Source organism: Scomber scombrus, chromosome 24 (assembly GCF_963691925.1).
Source record: "Scomber scombrus chromosome 24, fScoSco1.1, whole genome shotgun sequence".
Classification (NCBI taxonomy): Eukaryota; Metazoa; Chordata; class Actinopteri; order Scombriformes; family Scombridae; genus Scomber; species Scomber scombrus.
The window spans coordinates 14,199,625-14,220,065 of record NC_084993.1 but is presented as its reverse complement, the minus strand read 5'-3'; the positions used below and the strand labels follow the sequence as shown (position 1 = coordinate 14,220,065).

The window sequence follows — 20,441 nt, the reverse complement described above, 5'->3', positions numbered from 1 at the left end:
AGTAATTATATTTTGGTAAAAATACAATGTTGATAAATCCTTAAATAGAGTCAACGTTGGAGCATTAAAATGTCTTCTATTTATTAAATCCAGCAGTAAACAAAAGGGGGACTGTGACCCAGAGGGCGGCATTGCAAATCTGGCTTGGGATTTTAATTAAGGCTGATCAGTTAATCGTGTATCATCCCATATTGTGATTTCTAGCTTCCTCAATTATTAATCATATAACACGAGCAAATCGGATATCATGACACATTTAATTTCCTTTACAAAGACTGCTGCTGCTAAAAATATCAACTGCAAAGATGCTGATAAAAGACAGAAAAATAAGAGTGATTTAGAATATGAACGTCATCACAAAGACAGTCCTAATAGAAATGTACGTGTATGCTGCAGTCAGAGTTGTACAGTCCTAACTGGTGTTTGGATGAAGATATACAATGCCTTTACTGCCTGTGTATAGATACATATTCCTGCTGTTGTGATCCATATATGATTTTTATGAACTCAGTTGGTTGGCTCACTACTTTGGTCCACACTGAAATATCTCAGCAGCTAATATGATGGATGGTGAAAAAATGTTGCACACATTTATGTTCCCCAAAGGATGAATTCTAATAACTTTGGTGATCTTCTGACATTTCCCACGGGGTAAAATGTATAATTTCTCGACAACTGAATAAATTGATGATCTTCATGAACTTTACTTTATGTTTTGTGCTACCTCGCTTCTCTGTACATACACAGCATCCATATTGTGAAAAAGGTACGTCTAAATGTTCAAAAACAAAACTACACCTGATATTGACATGTGATCTGTATCTGCACAATGACATCCGCTCTCTTCTTATTGATTGTACCCACATTGTGATCACATGTCCTTATATAAGCTCAGTGGAGCTGGCACACTTGTCTACAAACATGGTTTGTTTAAGCTAACAAGAAGAGTTGGACTTTGGTGACCTTTCAACTTGCTGGATGGATTTTGATTTTCTTCAGGCTGCACAGATTGCATTCACACCTGGCTGGGCTGGGATTTGATCACAATGGGAACCAGATCAGTGTTTGTTTTTCTTTCAAAATGAGCCATAAAACTTCACGGAGCTGCCAGCATGGCATCCTGTTGTATAAGTGACAAACGGTTCTGTCTCATTCTGCTTACATTGAACAAAATGACATATTTAACTGTGTGATGTAGAGTAGATAAACAGCAGTGATCCATGCACATATTAATGAGTTGACTTATCAAACAATACTGACATAATATCATGTCTCAGCTTCAAATTTCTCTTACTGCTTGCAGAATAGCATACACAATATGGATGAACTAATCACATTATTCATGCAGCAAATACTGCTGTGATCCTGCATCAGCTTCACACACACACACACACACACACACACACACACACACACACACACACACACACACACCCTCATACCTGTTCATTAGTGAAGTGCTGCCATTTCAGTAAAATCTCCTGAAGCAGAATCCAGCGTTCTTCCGTCCATCTACAAATGGTTGCCCAGCGGTCACCTAACACCTGCACACACATATAGATCATCTATTAATGTCTATATTAGTACAACAATTCCTTTTGAATTATTTCCCCTGAGGGACTGACACATTTTCAGCATGTTGCCTCAAAGGCTAATGGATTCACATTTTCACTTGCCAGTTTAATTCTTTTAGCTGCCAAAAAATGCAGTTTGATTCTGGTTCCTCTGTCTCCCAGAGGGACGGAGCTCATCATGATTGTGGCAGGCCATGAAATTCAGAAATGACAGGAACACAATATACCTCTAAAATACTGTCTGAGTGATTAGAGACCATTGACAGTACAAATAACATATGAACAAAGAGTGATCTGTACTGTCATCACTTTTAGGAATCATAATCATAATCAAAGGAAAGAAAAGAGTTTTAAATGAGCTTTTTCCTAATTTAAATGCTTTGGATCCATACTTTCTGATTGATATTTGCAAATACTATTCCAGTTATCTTTAACTATTTAAGTCCACTGTATGACCAAACATACTTTCAGGTGTCCATATCCTTCTAGCCATGTATTGTATTATCTCCTACTAGATTGTGCAGGCAGTAAAACAACATTCACCAAATAAATATCACAGTTCTTTAAACTCAAAGATATAACCACGACATGTTTGCAGATTTGCAGTTTTTAAGGCAACTCTGATGAAAGTAATGCAGCCGCAAATATGACAATCGTTTCACCCTCAGCTCTACTTTGTATCTATAGCTAACTAGCAAATGTTAGCATCCTAACAGGCTAAACTAAGACCTGATAAAACATCAGAATGTTAGCACTGTCATTGCGATCATGTTAGCATGCTAACTTGCTCAATTAGCTCAAAGTACAGCCTCACAGAGCGGCTAGCATGGCTTCACAATCTTGTACAGAATGGATTCTTTCATGTTTTATCTGAATTTGTGGAAATAAATGAATAAATAAAAACATTTTGTTAAGTTTTGAAAAAAGTTTTTGAAATGGCACCACTTAAAATGGCCTTTTTTTTCCTTTTTTTTTTTTAAATAGGGGAATTCAAACCAGAAAAATAGTAAAAGATTATAATATTGTTATATAATACTATTTTCAGTGGCAATTAAATTTTAACAGTGAGATTAAATTTCACAGTTGGATGTCTGACTGCCTATAAAATTTAAATCCTTAGGCCTTTCTTGACTTCCATACTAATGACTTCAATGTTAAGCAACAAGTTTTTTATTACTCCTATAAAATAGACATATTTGTGATGATACTGTAATTATTTTACTTGTACCAGCCTAAAGATTGGAAGACAGTATGTACATTAAATCATGTGGGAGCACTGACAAACACACACACACACACACACACACACACACACACACACAGGCTGTGAGCTGTAAAAGTTTATTTTTCGTGACTCCATTGTATCGGCGTATTGGCAGCTAGCTGTTAGCAGAGTGGAATGGGAGAGACTCTCTTCCGTTCCATTTAACCAGCAGAGACAAAACCCTCAGTGTGTCCACTGAACAAAGTCATCAGAGTGACAGAGAGGCACAGAGGAGGGAGGGTGCTGAGTGGGTGGGTGGGGGGTGGGGGGGTGGAGGAAATGAAAAGACAATGAGATGCAGAAAAGTGAGAGACAGGCGAGCGGGTGAAGACAGACATGGAGAGAGAGGCTCAGCAGGTTAATCTTAAGATGAACGGCCTGTAATTAATCAAGTGACAGTTCAACAGCGGGGAGAAACCAGGGAAGGCACCTTATATTTGCATTTTTACATTCCAGCACACAGTATTCCCTCTCATCTATTTATCTCTCTTATCTTCTATTTAGTAATAAACTGCACTGCAGGAAACGCACCAGCAAAACCTTCACTTGTTAAAAAGAAAGTCAAACAAGAACTTGCATTTGGTTTCTAATGTAATGATATTAAGTGTGATTAGACTTCATAACCAATGTGTGTTCTGCATTGGAATTGCTTAATATGGCATGGTGAATAATTCAAGATACTTGCAGCTGCATTGAGTCATCAATATATTTGTGCAAATTACTTTTTCTTTTCTTTTTTTTTGGTGGGAGTTTCTGGCTATAGTTTGGGAGGAGAGATTCTCATTTTCAGCTAATCTGCTTTCAGTGCAGAGGAGCTTACTTTTATCCACAGCTCTTCAAACCTTTTCTCCCTTAGGAAAGTCGCATCTAATTACCCAAATTTCTTCATTTCCTGTTCGTGTGTGTTGCCAGCTATGGTTGGATCTACCTCAGCGTGCTCATGCTCGACTTTCCCCAAAATAACCGAATGAATTTCCCAAAGATTGATTCACCATGACTTCCCCCTTTTCTCCTCGCATCAACGTTTTCCAGCGGGTCAGCGCTCTATCACGGCTCGTATCATATCCGACCCGATCCTGACACTTCAGCACAACCTCCATCTGTAATCACGGCTGTGCTCTCAGATTGCTGTTAAAATATGCTCTATTTAATGTTCTGTTTATTCAAGGCTGGATTAACCTGTAAGGCGGCTCTGGGCAAAAATTTGCACTTGATGTACCCTGTAGCCTCCAAAGACCCCTTTAATTATAGCGTTACTTACAGTATGTGCTGGTAATTTAAATATACAAAACTTTATTTCAGGACACTTCACACATTTTAAACACCAGTTGAGAACAATATAAAATAAAAAATGAAGGTATTAATACTAGATTAGGTAATAATGCAGGACCTGATGTAATCTTTTCCACTCCACAACCTATTTTGGAGCAAAACTCAAATGACCCAAATGAAATATAGAAGTGAAAATGACTGGAGCTCCTGAACCACACTGACTATATGCATTAATAAAGTCTTACCAGACAGGACACCTCCTTAATGTTCACGTGAAACTGTCAGAAACATTTGAGGTCATACAAAAAAAGAGCAGAAAGTTTGAAGTCGGTAAAAATAGAAAAATGCTGTCTGCCTAAAATAGTACATAACATCTGTGTCTGTCAGTAGAGGTAGTATGGGGACGGTGAGCTAAATACTAGTGAATACCTGTCTCATATTTGAAGATGATAACACACAGTATGACAGTTCTACAGTGTTTTATTCATGAAAAGTTCCAGGCGGATTTCCAAAAAAGACATTTGGAGCTAAATGAATAAGTAAAGCTAAATTCTTAATATAACAATCTTGCAAGTAGCTCTCCAGAGCGAGGTCGGAGGTCAGAGAGCTTGTCAAGAAGCTTTAGTGCTACAGATGCTGGTCTACTTGTTTATTCACCGTCCTTTTATCAACAGCTTGCCTAACAACTGAATCCTGGGCAGCGGCAGTGTGACGGCTCAGCTCGAGCTGCAATTAAGGCCAGTGTGTGAGAAAGTTGTGGAAATCGGCGGCTGCTGTTTTAATAGATTTCGGCTTTATTCTTTGCAGTGTTTGGGAGTTAACAAGGGGAACTAAGGCCCATACATCAGAGGTTAAGACAAGCGTAGAGAATTAACCGCACAAACAGGCAGCAAAGTCTGGCTCCTAGCTGGAGTCTGTGTGATGATAAGTCATGGAGTAAACAAAATCAGCAGAAAGCTACAACACACACGCACACACACACACACACACAAGCAGAGGCACATCTCGCCAGCAAGGTCTAATTACTGCACAACACCAAAGACAAAGCTATCTGCTATTAAATCTATTTTCCTTGAGAAGCGGCTCCAGAGTTTGCCGAGCCCACCCCCACTGAGAGAGCCAATGAGTGAGGGAGACTCCAGATACTTCCCCAGCTCTCTGTTGGATCGGCTGAGTAAATGAACTGCATTTATATATGCGCCTTTCTACTCTTCTGACCACTCACACACACACACACACTCTCACACTCACAACGGGAGCAACGTACGGTTCAGTAACTTGCCCAAAGACACTTCAACATGAGGACTGGAGGAGCTGGTGATCTTCAGATAATTGGGCGACCCGCTCTACCTCCTGAGCCAAAGCTGTCCCCAAAGTGTGCCCACAATGTGATCATGTGTAACGCAGATTTGAGTGTGTATGTGACGTTGTGTGTGTGTGTGTGTGTGTGTGTGTGTGTGTGTGTGTGTGTGTGTGTGTGTGTGTGTGTGCCCTCACCTGAAGTTTGCCCTCCAAGGCAGCGGTGGCGCTGTCTCCGCTGTTCTCGTCCACCACCACCACCATGTGGGTTAGAGAGTTCACCCTGACCTGCTCCAGCTCCAGGTCCTCCTGCAGGAGCTGCAACACACACATAAACACATAAATCAGTAAAATACATATACACACCCAAGTTCGGATGATGGGGATTTAATGACCGGCTGAATGTGGCTGGAAGCTAAAAATTGTTGGTTTCCTGGAAGATCACAATATGAAGATTCAAATATGAAACTTTTTTTATACCTGTTAAAATGAATGTATGAGCATTCTGCCCATTTTCAGCTCCTCTTAATCTCCTTCATAATCATTACTCCCTTAAACCTTTAAACCAGTCTCCAGCCTTTCTACATCGATTAACTTCTACATTTTCATGCATTTCATCGTTTTTGAGTGATTGCAGTGCAAGTTTAATGCGCTCGTCTGGCCTTTTCACATTTTTACATGGTTGTGAATTGCTCAGTGTGTTTAAACCTGCAGTGGCTCAATATTTCGCTCTCCAACGCTTCACACACTTCAAACTAAATTGGCGATTTGATACACAGACACATTCGTCCACCCTCACATACAGTAATGTTACATTTTAAGTGTCAACCTTCCAAACAAGCCTCAAATTTTATACTTCACCTCTTTCAGGTTTCAGTTCTTCTTCTCTAATTAAATAAAACATCTGCTTTACCAGCTGCTTTCAGTTCTTACATTTCAGCTGACATTTCTTTCATTTTATACATTTGAACTGGACCTTATTTCTCTCAGGAATCAGTTCTATTTGACATTTTGACTCCTTTAACTGCTTGAACTTCAGCAGAATCGTCAAACCCTTTCAGCTAATTCATGTTTTAACTACAAATTATCAGCAGCAAGAACATAGAAATTTTCCTCAGAAAGGTTGGCCTTTTCCAGTATTAATTATTGATTATTATGCGGATTATTTATTTTATTCATTTCTATTGAGTATTTGATCGTATCAACTTTAAGATTTTGGAAATAACTTAAAGCTGATATCTTCAGATTGCTTGTTTTGTATGAGTAACATTACAAAATACATTGACATTGTCATAAATCAGAGAAATGTAGTAGAACCATCCAATGTGACAATCTGGAAACAGACGTTAAGTGTTTTTCTTGATTCATTGATTAATCCGTCTTTAATAATAGCATAACACTGCAGGAAAAAGCTAAACATACTGGTAGTCGTCTTTGTCGGCTGATTAATTGACCAATCAACTAATCATTTCTGCTCCAGTCTGCAGCTCTAAAATATCTAATAGCTCAAGATTAATGACATACTGTATAAAATACCTATATAAAAATTTCAAGATGTGGTTCAGAGCAGGGAGGAGAAAAGCTGACTCAGTTCATTGTAATTCAGTGTAAAGTAACTGTTCATGATGGATTGTGTGCGACAAGCAACACATGGAAAAAATTTAATTAAACTTCCCCCCTTTTTCTGATTTTCTAAGGGCACAATAAACGCCTCTGTAAGCTGAATTAAAAGAACTAAACACTTGAACAAACTTTTGTCTGAATGGCTGTAAACACAACCAAGAGCAGCATCTAATGAATGCTTTTTCACTGAGAAACTCTCAACTCTAACTCGCTTCCATTTTTCAATCTGTGTACACAAAGATTAAAACGAGAACTTTGTGGCCTCGGACTAACACTAGTAAATCTCAAACCACTACAGACATGAATGTGGGTGGGGAGGGGGGGTTAAATAACATGAGAGAGTGGTCATGTTGTTTAAACCCCCCACACCTGGCAGCAGGATTCAATTTCCAAAAGCTTCTCTGAGAGCTTCCGCTTTCTCAAAACCATTTTTCCACTGCTTTCAATTCCAGTCAAAATGAAGCTCTGGTGTGCAGCGGAGGAATTGGTTGCAATAGCAAGAATGTGTTTTGTTTCTTTGGTAAACCTGCCATTTCAAAGCAAGGGTAAAATTATACAGCAGCATGATTGGTGGTGATCTAGCCAACCGCAACTCATTTTCGCATTATACAATTTCCATCCTTTCAAGTGACAGAAAAGCCCAAAAACAAACATAACTGAACCGACTGTCAACACAACCCAATCATCGGCGCTCCCGAACTGAACCCAAGTGTTTACCGGTGAATTTAATTTTAGCAGCTTCTTTGTGGTGAAGTTGGCTAATTGTTGTTTCCGCTCAGCTGGAGACTGTGCAGACTTGTTGTATTGCCTCCAGTCTGGCAGAGTCTCCTACTGTGAGAAGATCAAGCATGAGTTTGACAAGTGTCTAAACAGCCGGATAATTTGATATAAAGATGTGTGAGACTGCCATACACACTGATGGAGTTAACATAGAAGTACAGAGCCTCACAATGCTGAACACACTGTAGTCTATTGTACCGACGTTGAGACTGAAGTTCATTCTTGATCTTGGAAAAAAACTGCTGTCAAAACAATCTTACCAAGGTCCACTCAGTTGATGTATTACATGATCTTCCTCAGCAGGTTGAGTTGCCAAGTTGTAATGGAATGGTATATTTCCATTTTTTCGGAGTGCTTTCAAGGAATAGTTTTCACTTCATTCACTTCAGATGAGGAGATTGATACCACTCTGATGTCAGTAAGCTAAGCATGAAGCTACAAATCAACACTGTCAAACTGCATTTGAAGAAGCAAATTAGTTGGATGAGAATGTACCTTTCTCTAAACTCATATCCCAAACAGTGATAGGAATATCATTTCTCAACATGTTGAATCAGTGTGCATGAGGCAATAGTAAGAGAGATACTGGTGTTTAGGGAGTGGTGTCTTTTTTAGTCTTTCCAAATACAAAAACAGAGAGCAAAAGTGTATGGAATGGATTTAAAAGCATTACTCTAATATAAAGTGCAACCATTAGCATGTCCAGTTGAAACACATATATTCAAACATAATGTTTGAAAAGGTTAACATGGATGGACGTTGACTTTTTCCCGTTAAAATCATTGGTCATTGTAAAGAAATGAGGCTGCTTTAGTCTATCTTTGTCTGAAATCAAGGGCCCAGTGTTTCAATAATAACTACATTGTCTGTGGTTGATCTGCAAACTGCATAATGCGCAGTGCAAGAATGGAAAGCAGTAACCAGCAGTAATCCTATATTATGTAAACCTGGATTAGATGAACCATGCCTTGACAACAGGACCCACCTTGTGTTCTTCCACCTGGTGTTTGACGTCCTCCAGGTCAGGACCCAGCGGCTGAGCCCCCATCTTCTTGATCCGTGCCTCTGTCACATCCAACCAGTCTGTGAGTTGCTGCAACTGCTGGTGCTGCAGGTCCATCAGGACCTCGTGGAGTCTGGGAGAGAGACACAATTCAGAAAGCTGTCAATCACTTGTTGAGGCCGTGGGGTTAATACAGAGCCTTACTCAAGAACTGTTGAGAAGGGCAGATGTAGGTCATGATGAGCACTGCTCTACTCTCATGCCCAAAGTATTGATTAGCACTGATTACTACTGACTTATTTGGTAGAAATGATAAACACCAGCTATCCTGCATTACAAGAGACCCCTGCTGTGTTGTCTAATTGCTATTTGGTAGTCGAGGCCATGTCTGCACAGCTCTGTTTAAATCAACAAGATCATCAAAGAAGATAACTCAACAGTTAATTAAATTTGGCTCTGTGTCAGTTATCATCCGATTCAACATAATTAATTGGCTGATATTCTTTGTATCCATGGATGTCGGCTACTTTGGGGATATGAATTCATTGTGTAAAACACATGCGTAAATAATAATAAAAGAAAGCCTGTAGAGTCATTTTGATCTGGAATAGTCAATGAACTTTAATATTAAATATGATTTTAATAATTTGTGTGCATACAAATAAAGAGGAAAATAGGCGTAACAATCATGTTTTTGGTTTTATTACACTTCAATAAACTTTTTGGAATGGTAGGTTTCCTGAACCAGTACTCAAACCCCAATCTCCCTCATCAAAGACATCTGCACTGACCACTCATCCAAAGCTAACATGTGCCTGACACACAGACCTGCAGATCTTTATACATTCATGACACGGAGACACAGAGTGGGGCAGAGGAGAGAGATGGAGACAACAATGTAACCTCGCTCCATGGCTCCACCCCTGGTAACTCTAAAGACCCCTTGACTTTATTATTTCATCATACACTGGGGATGGAGAGACAAGCGCTACTGGAATCATGGTTTTACCAAACAACCAGTTTTGCTGCTCATCCCTCTGGATGCTTTTCCCCCATAAAACCTTGACTTTTGCCTTGGGTCTATATGGAGACTAGTGTGTAGTTCACTCTCAACACCTGCATCATTGAGTGCAGCACATACTTTGCCTTGGGCATATCAAAAAGCAACTTGGACCCAGTTTCTGAAAGATGTTGCTTTACAGGCTCATTTAATTCAGAACTCAATCTCAGCCATCACCTCTTGATGGTTCATTCTAAATTGAAATGTTTGTAAACCTTGTTATCAGTAATTAATGTGCATCTTTCTTTCAACTGACTTCATTTGGCAGCACACATTTTTCAGGTACCTAAAAGTCAGGACATTCATCAACGTCTTCTAACCCAAATACCACAGAAACCTTCACATTACTCTGTTGTCGTTAAACCCCACACTGAAAGGATCAATGTTAGTTCTATTTTATGTCATTTTAAACATAGGTTGATCCCAAATGTCAACAATTAAACCTGCATGGAAACAGGCTCTAGATTTGAATTTTTCAGGCAATATTTTGACTTTGCCCTTAGCAAGTTGCACTTCTGTACGTGCATGCCCTCAAGGTGTGTTCAGACAGGTGGGACTTTTAGACGTAGTGACTATGAAGTCAATACAGAGATGGCCGAGAAATATATTTGCCCAGAGTGGGTCAAATTGCTGCTTCACAAATTACGTATTTTAGTGATAATTTTTCCCACAAATTTGACCAATGGACCATTTCTGCAGATTGTGTTAATTTGCCACAAACAAGCAATATACTGTACCAACAGTACAGACGTCTACCGGCAACCAGCTGTGTGTGAATGTGTGGGTGTGTTTATGTGGCAGCTCTGGCTTCATAAAGCCTTACTATAAGATGGCATTTTTTTGTTCAAGTTGAATCTGTCCAACATATTACATACAATGTTTCTCTTAGATATATAATATTTATATTTTCATTGATGCGTAGATACTTTTATGTCATAATTGAACAAAAATGAAAAAATAAATAAAAACTTTGTGATGGCCCCAATGCAATGGAAAGCTACAAGACGATAGTAAAGCGTTGTGAGTTTGCAGTTTCCACACTGTGAAATGTAATTAAGAGATGGCAGTTTAGGGCAACTGTGGAGGTCAAATTGGTCACAAAGGCAAATGGAAACCCTCCATTATTTGTCAAGGGGTGCCAACCATTTTGCATACAACACACCACTTGCCAGCAGACGTCTGTACTGTTGGTACATTGCTTGTTTGTGGCAAATTAACACCAACTGCACAAATGGTCCATTGGTCAAATTTGTGGGAACAAGGTGGAAATTCATACCTTTACATAGTTTAAAGTAGTACATAGTACCAATATTTTCCAAAACAAAATGAGCTGGTTAAATTAAACTAATTAAAGCTAATTAAAGCTGACATGGATCTGACGTGGACTAGTGAAAATGGTAGACCAACTGCCATCAATAGAGCCATTCAAAAGAATCTCTATGTACCTGCTCTGTCTCTCCATGCTAGCCACCCTCAGGTGCTCCCACCGGGAGTTCAGGAGGTTCATCTGCTCCCTGACTTCAGAGTCCTCCTCCTCGCTCAGGTTCCCCTCCCCCAGCAGGGCGGCACCGGCCCGGAGGACCCGCCCCACACTGCTCTGATGGCTGGTCAGCTCCACCATGTACCCCTGGTGAGAGACAGAACGAAACATTACACATACATGTTGGCAGTGGTTCCACTCATTTTGCCTAATTGACCCTCATGAAGAAGAAGAGTGCCTCACATCACTACTCCACACTGAATGACCCTTCTCAATTCATTTTAACTGCTCTCAAAATATATTTCTACCTCTCACCTTAGTGCTTAATCTCTCGTTTCCAAGCACTTAACTCTTATATGATCCTTCGGGGGTCTCACACAGCAAAACCGTCAGGGTTAATTTAATTTTCAGGGTATAAAAGTGGATAATAAGCCAGTGTTCCTGTAAGTCCACATCCATCAGAGTTAATCTAACACTTACAGTTAGCTTTCAAACCACTGCTTAGCATTGCATCATGTCTGTGAGAAGACCAAATCCACACATCAACTCAAAACTTAAAACCTTTTTAATATTAGAGACCTTGGATTTGCCTAATTCCCAAAATGTAAATGTTCTGTGATACAGTTTATCCTTCTTGTGGCATGCTGCCCTTTTCACAAGTTTGTTCCACCAATAAACTTAACAGATAGTTTTTTGGTGATGGGCGACTTAACACTCATTACTGCTGGTTTTTCAAGCCTGGTCCTTTAGTGCAGCAGATGGAGGCTCAGTCTTTTCTCTGACTACACACTTTTGCTAGTTACTGGACTTGGTATGCTGTTATGGATTGATGGCTGTTTTGTTTTGTGTTTTTTGATTTAATGTATTTATTGTGAATCACTTCTCTAAAACTCCAGCTGAGTTTACTGGAACTACTAGTGTTCAAACAATTACTTCATATGTAGAGTATAAAATAAGGTTGTATTGAATGGAGTTGTAAAGAACAGAAAACAACCATTTCTGAGATCAAGCAACTAATATTTCTGTTAAGTGAATGATTTATGGCTTTATTACATAGGCTTCATGAATTCTAGCACATTTACTCAAAAATCGAAACTGTTTGCCGAAACATACAAAAATGATATCACATGGGATAATGTGGGTATAACAGTGTGGTATCAACATAAATACTCTATTAAACAACAAGATTTTCTGACAGTATAATTAATAGCAACCACCTCGTTGTTATCACAGCTTCACTGCTCTGGCTCTTACCTCATGTGTGTGGAATTGCTCCTTCACCTCCTCCACTTGGTTGGAGATGGGAGGCTGGCTCTGGAGCCCGTCTTCAGCCGACAGCAGCCACGTCAACACCTTCAAATTCACAGTTGAATTATCATGATGCACTAAAAGGAACGGGCTGGCTATATTTTTGCATTTTTATTTATTATTCACAAATCCCGTGAAAAGACCAAAACCGACAATGCGTTTATCCATCTCTCAATACTTCCTGACCTCTCAACTATCTCTGTGTCTCTCAGCTTCAAGCTCATTAGTTCGTACTGGAGAAGTAAATCTCAGCTCACAAATAAATCATTCCATTTTTATAAAAAAGTGCAGTCATTTTCTAAAACAGCTGGTCACTCTAGTTTTTAACAAACATTATTCAAACAGGATGAAACACTGGATTGTTTGGGGACTATTTTCAGTGGCGGAATCATCTACATTCAGTGCTCTAGTGAGTATTTCTGGCAGGATGGTGATTGAATCAAAATAAATGAAGGTGTGTTTTATGGTAATATAAAGGAACGTGTCACCCAGTGCAACTGTGTGGCTTACTGATGTGTTTTCATTAGGTTTGGAATAAGATACACACAATACTTTTTAGTCGGATCAACTCACTGTTGGCTTTGGATTGTCATTGGATTTGTTGTAAATATCAACAATATAGAATACCACCAGATTTATCCATTAACTGTAGAATAGTCAATAATATACTGTAATTATTGTCATTATCATCACCACCATACTGTACCTCCTCCAGTGCAGCCTGGTAATTCTCCAGGCTGGTGGAGCCTGGAGGCAGAGGACTGAGGCCCCGCTGCAGCTCCTCCTGGCCGGGACTCAGGAACTAGTGCGTGATAGTGAAAAGTCATATGAGGAGAAATAGAGGAATGTCGGGGTTAAAGGGTTAGGATGGAGAAGAGGTTGAGTAGTAGAGGGAAATGAAGGAAGGAAAGAAGGTGATGAGAAAAGGAAAGAGACGGTATGTTTAAAGTGAGAGGAAAAGGGGGCAGGGCAGCAGAGGGATGAGAGAGAGAAAAAACAGGCGGCATGAAAGAAAGACAGGAAAGAGAGAAGATAGAGAGATGAGGAGAGGCCTGTTAGTGTTAGCCATTACCGGTGCCGTACAAGCAGTTCTGGCCTTTGTCCAACCTTAACAACTTGTCCTCTTTCTCTCTGGGTCCCTCTCTCTCTCATCCCCTCTCTCCCCATATCTCTCTTGTGTGCCCGCAACTGATCTGGAAACTAACAACTTCTCTCTTTTTATCTCAGCTGGGCTCGCTCCTCCTCTCGCTCTATTCTTCTCTCTGATAATAAGGTCCTGAAAAGATACACAGGGCCCATCCATGGTGCAGATAACTGTCCAGCTTCAGTAAGCACCATTTTCTCTGTATACCTGTTTTGTATTACCAATGTGTTTGGTTTTTTTCAGATGGTAGAGACTTTGAAATGAGTCCTAGGGTTTACAACTTGTAACACAATCAAATATAGATCAAATGCAGGATATTTTGGTACTCGGCAGTCTAAAAATACGCTTCTAAGCAATAAAGCTAAATCTATGATCAGATCGTACTTCTATGCAGCGTGTTGTCCTCATAAAATATGTCTGACTGAGGTAAACTGAGGACAACGCGTTGTAAAATGTCAACCCTGTTACTCATAGTGTTGAAAAGAAAAGTAGTGATGAACGAGCCGTATCTATACTATGTTCTGCTACACGCCCTGTATTTCAAAGGACAGCGGGAGCGCTTGAATAAAGCTTATCTGACGAATGATCTTTTCTTCTTGCGATGCCTGTTAGGTGCCAGCCTAGTTAAGTCGAGCACCCTGCTGGTACATTAAATATGTGACACAGTCTCTGAATACATTCCATTCCAGTCAGAGCAATTTATGGGCCTCATTTAGTAACGCGGCGCAGGGCGACGGCTTTGAAAATTCATCTGAACATTTTGAAAAGTCATGTTTTGGAATAGAGGAGAAAAAAAAAAGTAGAACATGACGAGATGTACAGTAACATTGCTGTTGTGTTTCAGGGTGCTATTGTGGTGAGGACAGATAGAAACTAATTTGTTAATTCGGTTTGTGTTTATTTGTAGGCAGTAATTTACAGAGCATCTTTTTAGTTTGGATTAGCAACAGCGCAGTAAGGACTACTTTAAATTAAGTTTGACATTTTGGGAAATAATCTTCCAAAAGTTAGATGAGATGATTGATACCATTTTCATGTCTGTGTATTAAACTAGAGCCAGGAGTCGGTTAGCTTAACTTAGACTAGCTTTTGTTTGTTTTTTAGCAACCAGTGGTGAAAGTGGAGAAATTTAGATAATAAGGGGAAAATAAGTTATAAAAAAGACAACATCATTTTCCAGTAATCATTAACTACAGAAATATACCAATTGTAACTGTTTTTTTCAAACAACATTCCCACAGCCTGTGTGGTCTGGTCTCTAAGATAACATTGTTACATAGCTAGCGGTGGTCAGCTGGCAGTTTTCTAGATTTTATTTAAATTAAAGAAATAAGATACAACATGTGTTATTCATAAAGGTTCTAGGTGGTAGGTGTATGTTTGGGCTGAGTCATGCTAGCTGTTTCCTTCTCCTAGCCTTTGTGCTAAGCTAAACTAATCCCCTCTTGGCTCTAGCTTCATAGCTAATGCACAAACATGAGGGTGGTATTTTTTTAAAAAGCAAATAGCGTATTTCCCAAAACTATTTCCCATTTGAAAAGATAGTTGACTGATAACAAGTTGGCCAACCTTTGAGTGATAAGGGAGCTGTCTGTGTCACAACTGATAAAAAAAAGACGACTCCATAAGCACAGTCGGCATTCAGACTCAGCAGTAGGTCTTTTTCCCAGCAGACATTTTGACTTAGCAGGAAAAAGCACAGGTGTTACTGATAACATTAACGATGGCTCTGCTCATTCAAGAGTCCCAATAAGCCATGACAGTGTGACACTGAGCCAGCATGCACAATAACAGGACCTTGAAGCTGAGGCAGCTATATGGAAGTCAGCCATTGTTAACATTGTTATTGACACCTGTGCTTTTCCTACTGTCATATGTCAACATGTCCATGGAAAGGCATATTGTTAAAATGACCACACATCCAATGAACATAAATAGACAACACATGTCAATGGAGGTATTAGCTCATTAAACATACACACTGCAAAAAATGTCCAACTCAACAAGTCAACATACTCACAGTCAACAAAAGTCACAGGAGGTGTCAAACATAGACTTGGTGTGATGGACATTTTTTGTCAATGGGGCAGATAAAACAACAGGTGAGCAGACTAACAAATGCACAGACAGATGGACATTTGGCGTGAGGTGTTAGTGTTGCGAGACACGGACCTGATCAGTAAAACGCCTCCTCTTTTGCTCAGGCGACTTGACATATGCAGCCTGGGTGTAGGCATAGCTTTTATAGCGAGGCTGAGAGGAGGGACTCTGTACTCGCCCCTGAGCCACACTCACTGTGATCTGAGAGAGAGAGAGACAGACAGAGGTGGACAGAGACAGGAGGAGAAAGAGTTGGCAGATAGCGCAAAAAAAAAAGAAAGAAAAAAAAAGTAAAACATAGAGAGCAAAAGATCCAAAAGCCAAAATGATTACGAAAAGGGAGAAGCGGAAAATGAAAGGGTAGGGTGGAAGAAATGCAGAAAGGTGCAAGTGATGAAGAGGAGTGAAGATGAGGAGAGAGAAGCAGAAAAAAGAAGCAGAAAAGAGGAGAAAAAAAGAAACATGAATAATCACACATAAGCTCTGTTTCCATCCAAATGTCAAGCTAATTTTAGGTGAACTTTTGAAACTGCATAGAAAAAAAATTGAAATATAGATTAGGTGCGTTTTCATCACTAGAGTGTCAAAGAAACACATCTATGCGAGAAATGGAAAGTCTGAAAGAATTAGAGTTATGTAGCAAATGTGGAACTGGTGTTGTATTTTATGCTCGCTGAAGATAAAACAGAGAAATACTACAACAAACATAAATATGCTTACACAGTTCATTTTTAAACCTATCTATTTAAAGTAATTAGTTTATCAAGTGAGAGTTAATATGGTGTTACGATGGAGTTCTTTATCCAATTAACACTAATGGTAACAAAGTATAATCAGTAAATGTACTCAAAGTGCTTTTGAAATAAGAATCTTGCTAAATGAGAAGTTGAATACATAAAAGCAATGAAATACACTGCTGTTCAGTCCAATACACTCTGGGGTTTTTGCTGCTAGTTGGTCTGGTATGAACAGTAGCAGTGATTAATGTTAATCAATTCATTTTAATTAATGTTAACTTCTCTACTTGATCTATCACAACATCTTACAATAAGCACTTGTGGCCACAGTGTCTGCTTTTCAGCACAAGTGACATACTTTCACTTTAAAGCCACAAAAGTAAATGACTCATTATGCAGAATGCCCAATTTCACCGTGTTACATATATTATTTAGTTATTGATATATTAATGCATAAGTAGCACTTTACTGTTGCAATTGGTCAAGGTGGAGTTAGTTGTATTTGCTATATATACACTGGCCTAGAAATGTTACAGAAATAAGAGTCTGTATCTTGATAGAATAAAGATAAAGAAAAGTTTTACAATACAATGTATTATTTTTAGTTTAGAAATCTGAAAAGTAGCTGTCAGACTGTCAGATAAAGCAGTGGTGCAAAAAGTATAATATTTGTCTGTGAAATGTAATGGAGTACAAATATGAAGTAGAATAAAATAGTGTCTTAAATTGTATTCAAGTGCAGTACTTGAGTAAATCATTGTGAATCTGTTTATAAATGTGGATGCATTTCAATGGTGGTTTGATGCTTCAGAACACACACATAAAAAAAGTGGTTGGATGGAAACCCAGCTGTAGATAATGCGGACATGATAGAGAGAGACAGAGCTGGACGTGGACAGAGAGAGGACAGATGTTATGCAGAGGATGTGGATGATGGAGCAGCTCCAGTTCAACAACAGATCCACCACACCCATCCAGCAGCTTTCCCCACACGCTCCCATTTTGCCTTTTAAAGTCTCCACTTTAACACTTTGTTTTCTCTCCAGGGGAAAAAAAGAGCATCGGGCCCCTATGGCATCCACATCCTGCACCGCACTCACTCCGCCACATTCTTCCCAAACTAGCAACACAACTGCAGTATTCAGCCATTCATCAACCCTTCTTAATAGCTAACAAACTAACTAATTTTCAATTTTGGAATACAGAAATATACTGTATGTGTTGGGTCATTAGTTTATTCATTAGAACCATGAATCAGTTGAACTTTATGACTGGATTCCAGATAATGTTAGTTTGTGTTTTAGGAACCACTTCTACATTGAATTGTTATTTCATTTCATCCTCATAATTGTGTTAATGTCTTCCCATTTTGTTGTTGAGAGGCGTTTGTTTTGTAGTTTTGCCCTGACAAATCAGTAGCAAGTGGTTTATATTTGCAGAAACTAAGGGTACGGCAAGAGCAGCAGATATTTTTCAGGATTAATGAAAACTCTTAAAGTCCTCCTCCACTCAAAAATGTGTTTTTCCTTTTGTTTCTTCAGTGTTGATGTTTGAGCTTCACTGTGCAGAATGATGAATGTGAAGAGTTTGTTTTTACATTCATCTGTTAAAGGAGAAAAGTTTCTCTGTGCTCATCAAGAACCGGAGTTTAAGGGGCGGGCCTTTCCAACATGATTTATGACATCAGAACTAGCAGCTGATCCTGGTCCAATAGGAAATTTACACAAGTGTGAACCTGCAATGCACAAATACTGAGAGTGGACTTTACAGTGAAGTGGCAGCATCAGTTAAACCTCTGAAATGAAACATAGTTACATATTCATAGATTCTGGAAATGTTAATGAAGCAGACAGTGGAGATGCCATTTTAAGAATGATGTAAGAATTGTGCTTTTTTTGTGAATTGAATTTTGAATTTTTATTCTATTTGATAGAGATGATGAAATTTAACGTAGTTTCAGTACAGAGCATGAAACTGATGTACTGCACAGTTTATAGCTGTTGCTTATTCTCAGCTCTTGCTCTAGTTGGGCTTTACAGGTACAGTGCAATTCAAATATCTAGATTTCATTATCATAAAACTACAATACACTATAAATAATGGAAGTGCAATAAAAGAGTATTTTGGTAAGTAAGCCTATTCAATGTCTTGCCAACAGTTAGACGGAGAAAATGAAACGCTATATGCTAACTAGCTGGAGCCAAGAGTCCATTAGCATAGCTTAAATTAGCATAAAGACTGGTAGCCTGGCTCTGTCAAAGTTTAAAAGCACGTCTACCAACAACTCTAAAGGTCACTAATTAACAGGTATCTCATATAATAGTTACAGCACGTAACTCTTTGTTACCATTACTTGTTTTTTTTTACATTTCTGTTTGTGTATGGATTAAACAAATGAGATACAGCATGTTAATTAATGAGGTTAAGAGGTGCTGGTAGGAATATTGTTAAGTTTTGGAGAGGGTTAGGCTTGTTGTTGTCGTCCCCCCTTTTTCCTTTAATAGACACTACAGAATGACATCATTTACTAACTTGTAAGTAATTCATATTTAAATCAAGTATGTATTATTAGTAGTAAGTATAAGTATACTGCTTGACATGTGCACTGGGGTCAGTTATGAGTGTACTGGCCTTTCACCATCACTCTCACACTGCTGTTTGCTATATTTGAGCATTAACATGTTTATCCTCTCAAAATGTTTTACATGCATGATGATAACTTCAAAACATTGCTAAGTGAAATCAGTCCACTAGTGAGTCATTAAGTGTGCGGCAAACACACACTTTTATATGAAGCCCTCACAGTGGGTCATACAGCTATTGTTCATGGTTTAGATGGAATCTACAAGTGGAGGATGAGTGTGTTTGTTCTCTCTGGTGTATTTGTGCATTAACATAACATGTTCATACTCAATCAGAGACATGAACACTTCATTAGTCACTTGATGACTCACCAACAACTGCAATACTGCAAGACAGGGCAAAACCTTCATTTTTGAGATATATCAAACACAGATTTGAGTAATTAGATTTGTTTACTTAAAATCATCAGTGATGACTCTGAGAATAAATGTGCAGTGATAACAGCCTCTACTCTTCTGCTTTCAGCATTTCTGCCACAAGGTTGGAACCTGGCCGCAGGGCTTAGCTCCTGTTCAGCCACTGGAGCATTAATGAGGTCCAGCACTGATGTTGGGTGATAAGGCCTGGCTCACAGTCAGAGTTCCAGCTCATCCCAAAGATGTTGAGGTCAGGGCTCTGTGCAGGCTGTCAAACTGGGGAGATCATTTCTTTATGGGCCTGGCGTTGTCTGAGGAAGCCAAACTACCCACAATGCTGGAAATACATTTTTGTCTAAAACAGCAGATCTTAAAGTTTATTAGACCACTTTATATAGATTTGTTTTTCACGGCACATTATTTTTAGTATTAATAATGGACAACTTGTGGAGGGCATGCAGAAGGGCAATGCCTTTAACTGCTGCTGTCCAATGATTTTGTGCTTGTTTATTAGCATGTTAAATGAGATGTGTCTGTTTGTAATATATTTAGGTCCTGAGACGTACAAGCTTGAGATGTTTTTGCCTTAGAACTACAGCGTTTAATAAAGTGAATGGTTTTTGTACTAATTCGCTGGTCATTTCTTATCTTCGACCAGTTTTTTCTATTGAGAATTACTGCACACTCTTATCTGTTCAGCCCTCTAACTATATTCAAATATTCATTTAAAAGGTTACTGTGTGTCTCTATGACAAGTGGAAAGTGTAAATGATCATTTCACACAATCTTTCCTGTGTA

General features: G+C 39.0%; 1 protein-coding gene across 3 annotated transcripts in view; it reads right to left on the bottom strand.

The window, feature by feature from the left end:
• dmd (dystrophin) overlaps positions 1-20,441 on the bottom strand; it is a 184,835-nt gene that overhangs the window by 147,577 nt on the left and 16,817 nt on the right. For all 3 annotated transcript variants that reach the window (XM_062445524.1, XM_062445522.1, XM_062445523.1), the window contains exons 5-11: positions 15,980-16,108; positions 13,370-13,465; positions 12,610-12,708; positions 11,321-11,502; positions 8,798-8,948; positions 5,608-5,727; positions 1,443-1,544 (exon numbers count right to left, since the gene is read on the bottom strand). In XM_062445524.1, coding sequence (XP_062301508.1) covers positions 1,443-1,544; positions 5,608-5,727; positions 8,798-8,948; positions 11,321-11,502; positions 12,610-12,708; positions 13,370-13,465; positions 15,980-16,108 — 879 coding nt within the window. The remainder of the gene's footprint in view (positions 1-1,442; positions 1,545-5,607; positions 5,728-8,797; positions 8,949-11,320; positions 11,503-12,609; positions 12,709-13,369; positions 13,466-15,979; positions 16,109-20,441) is intronic.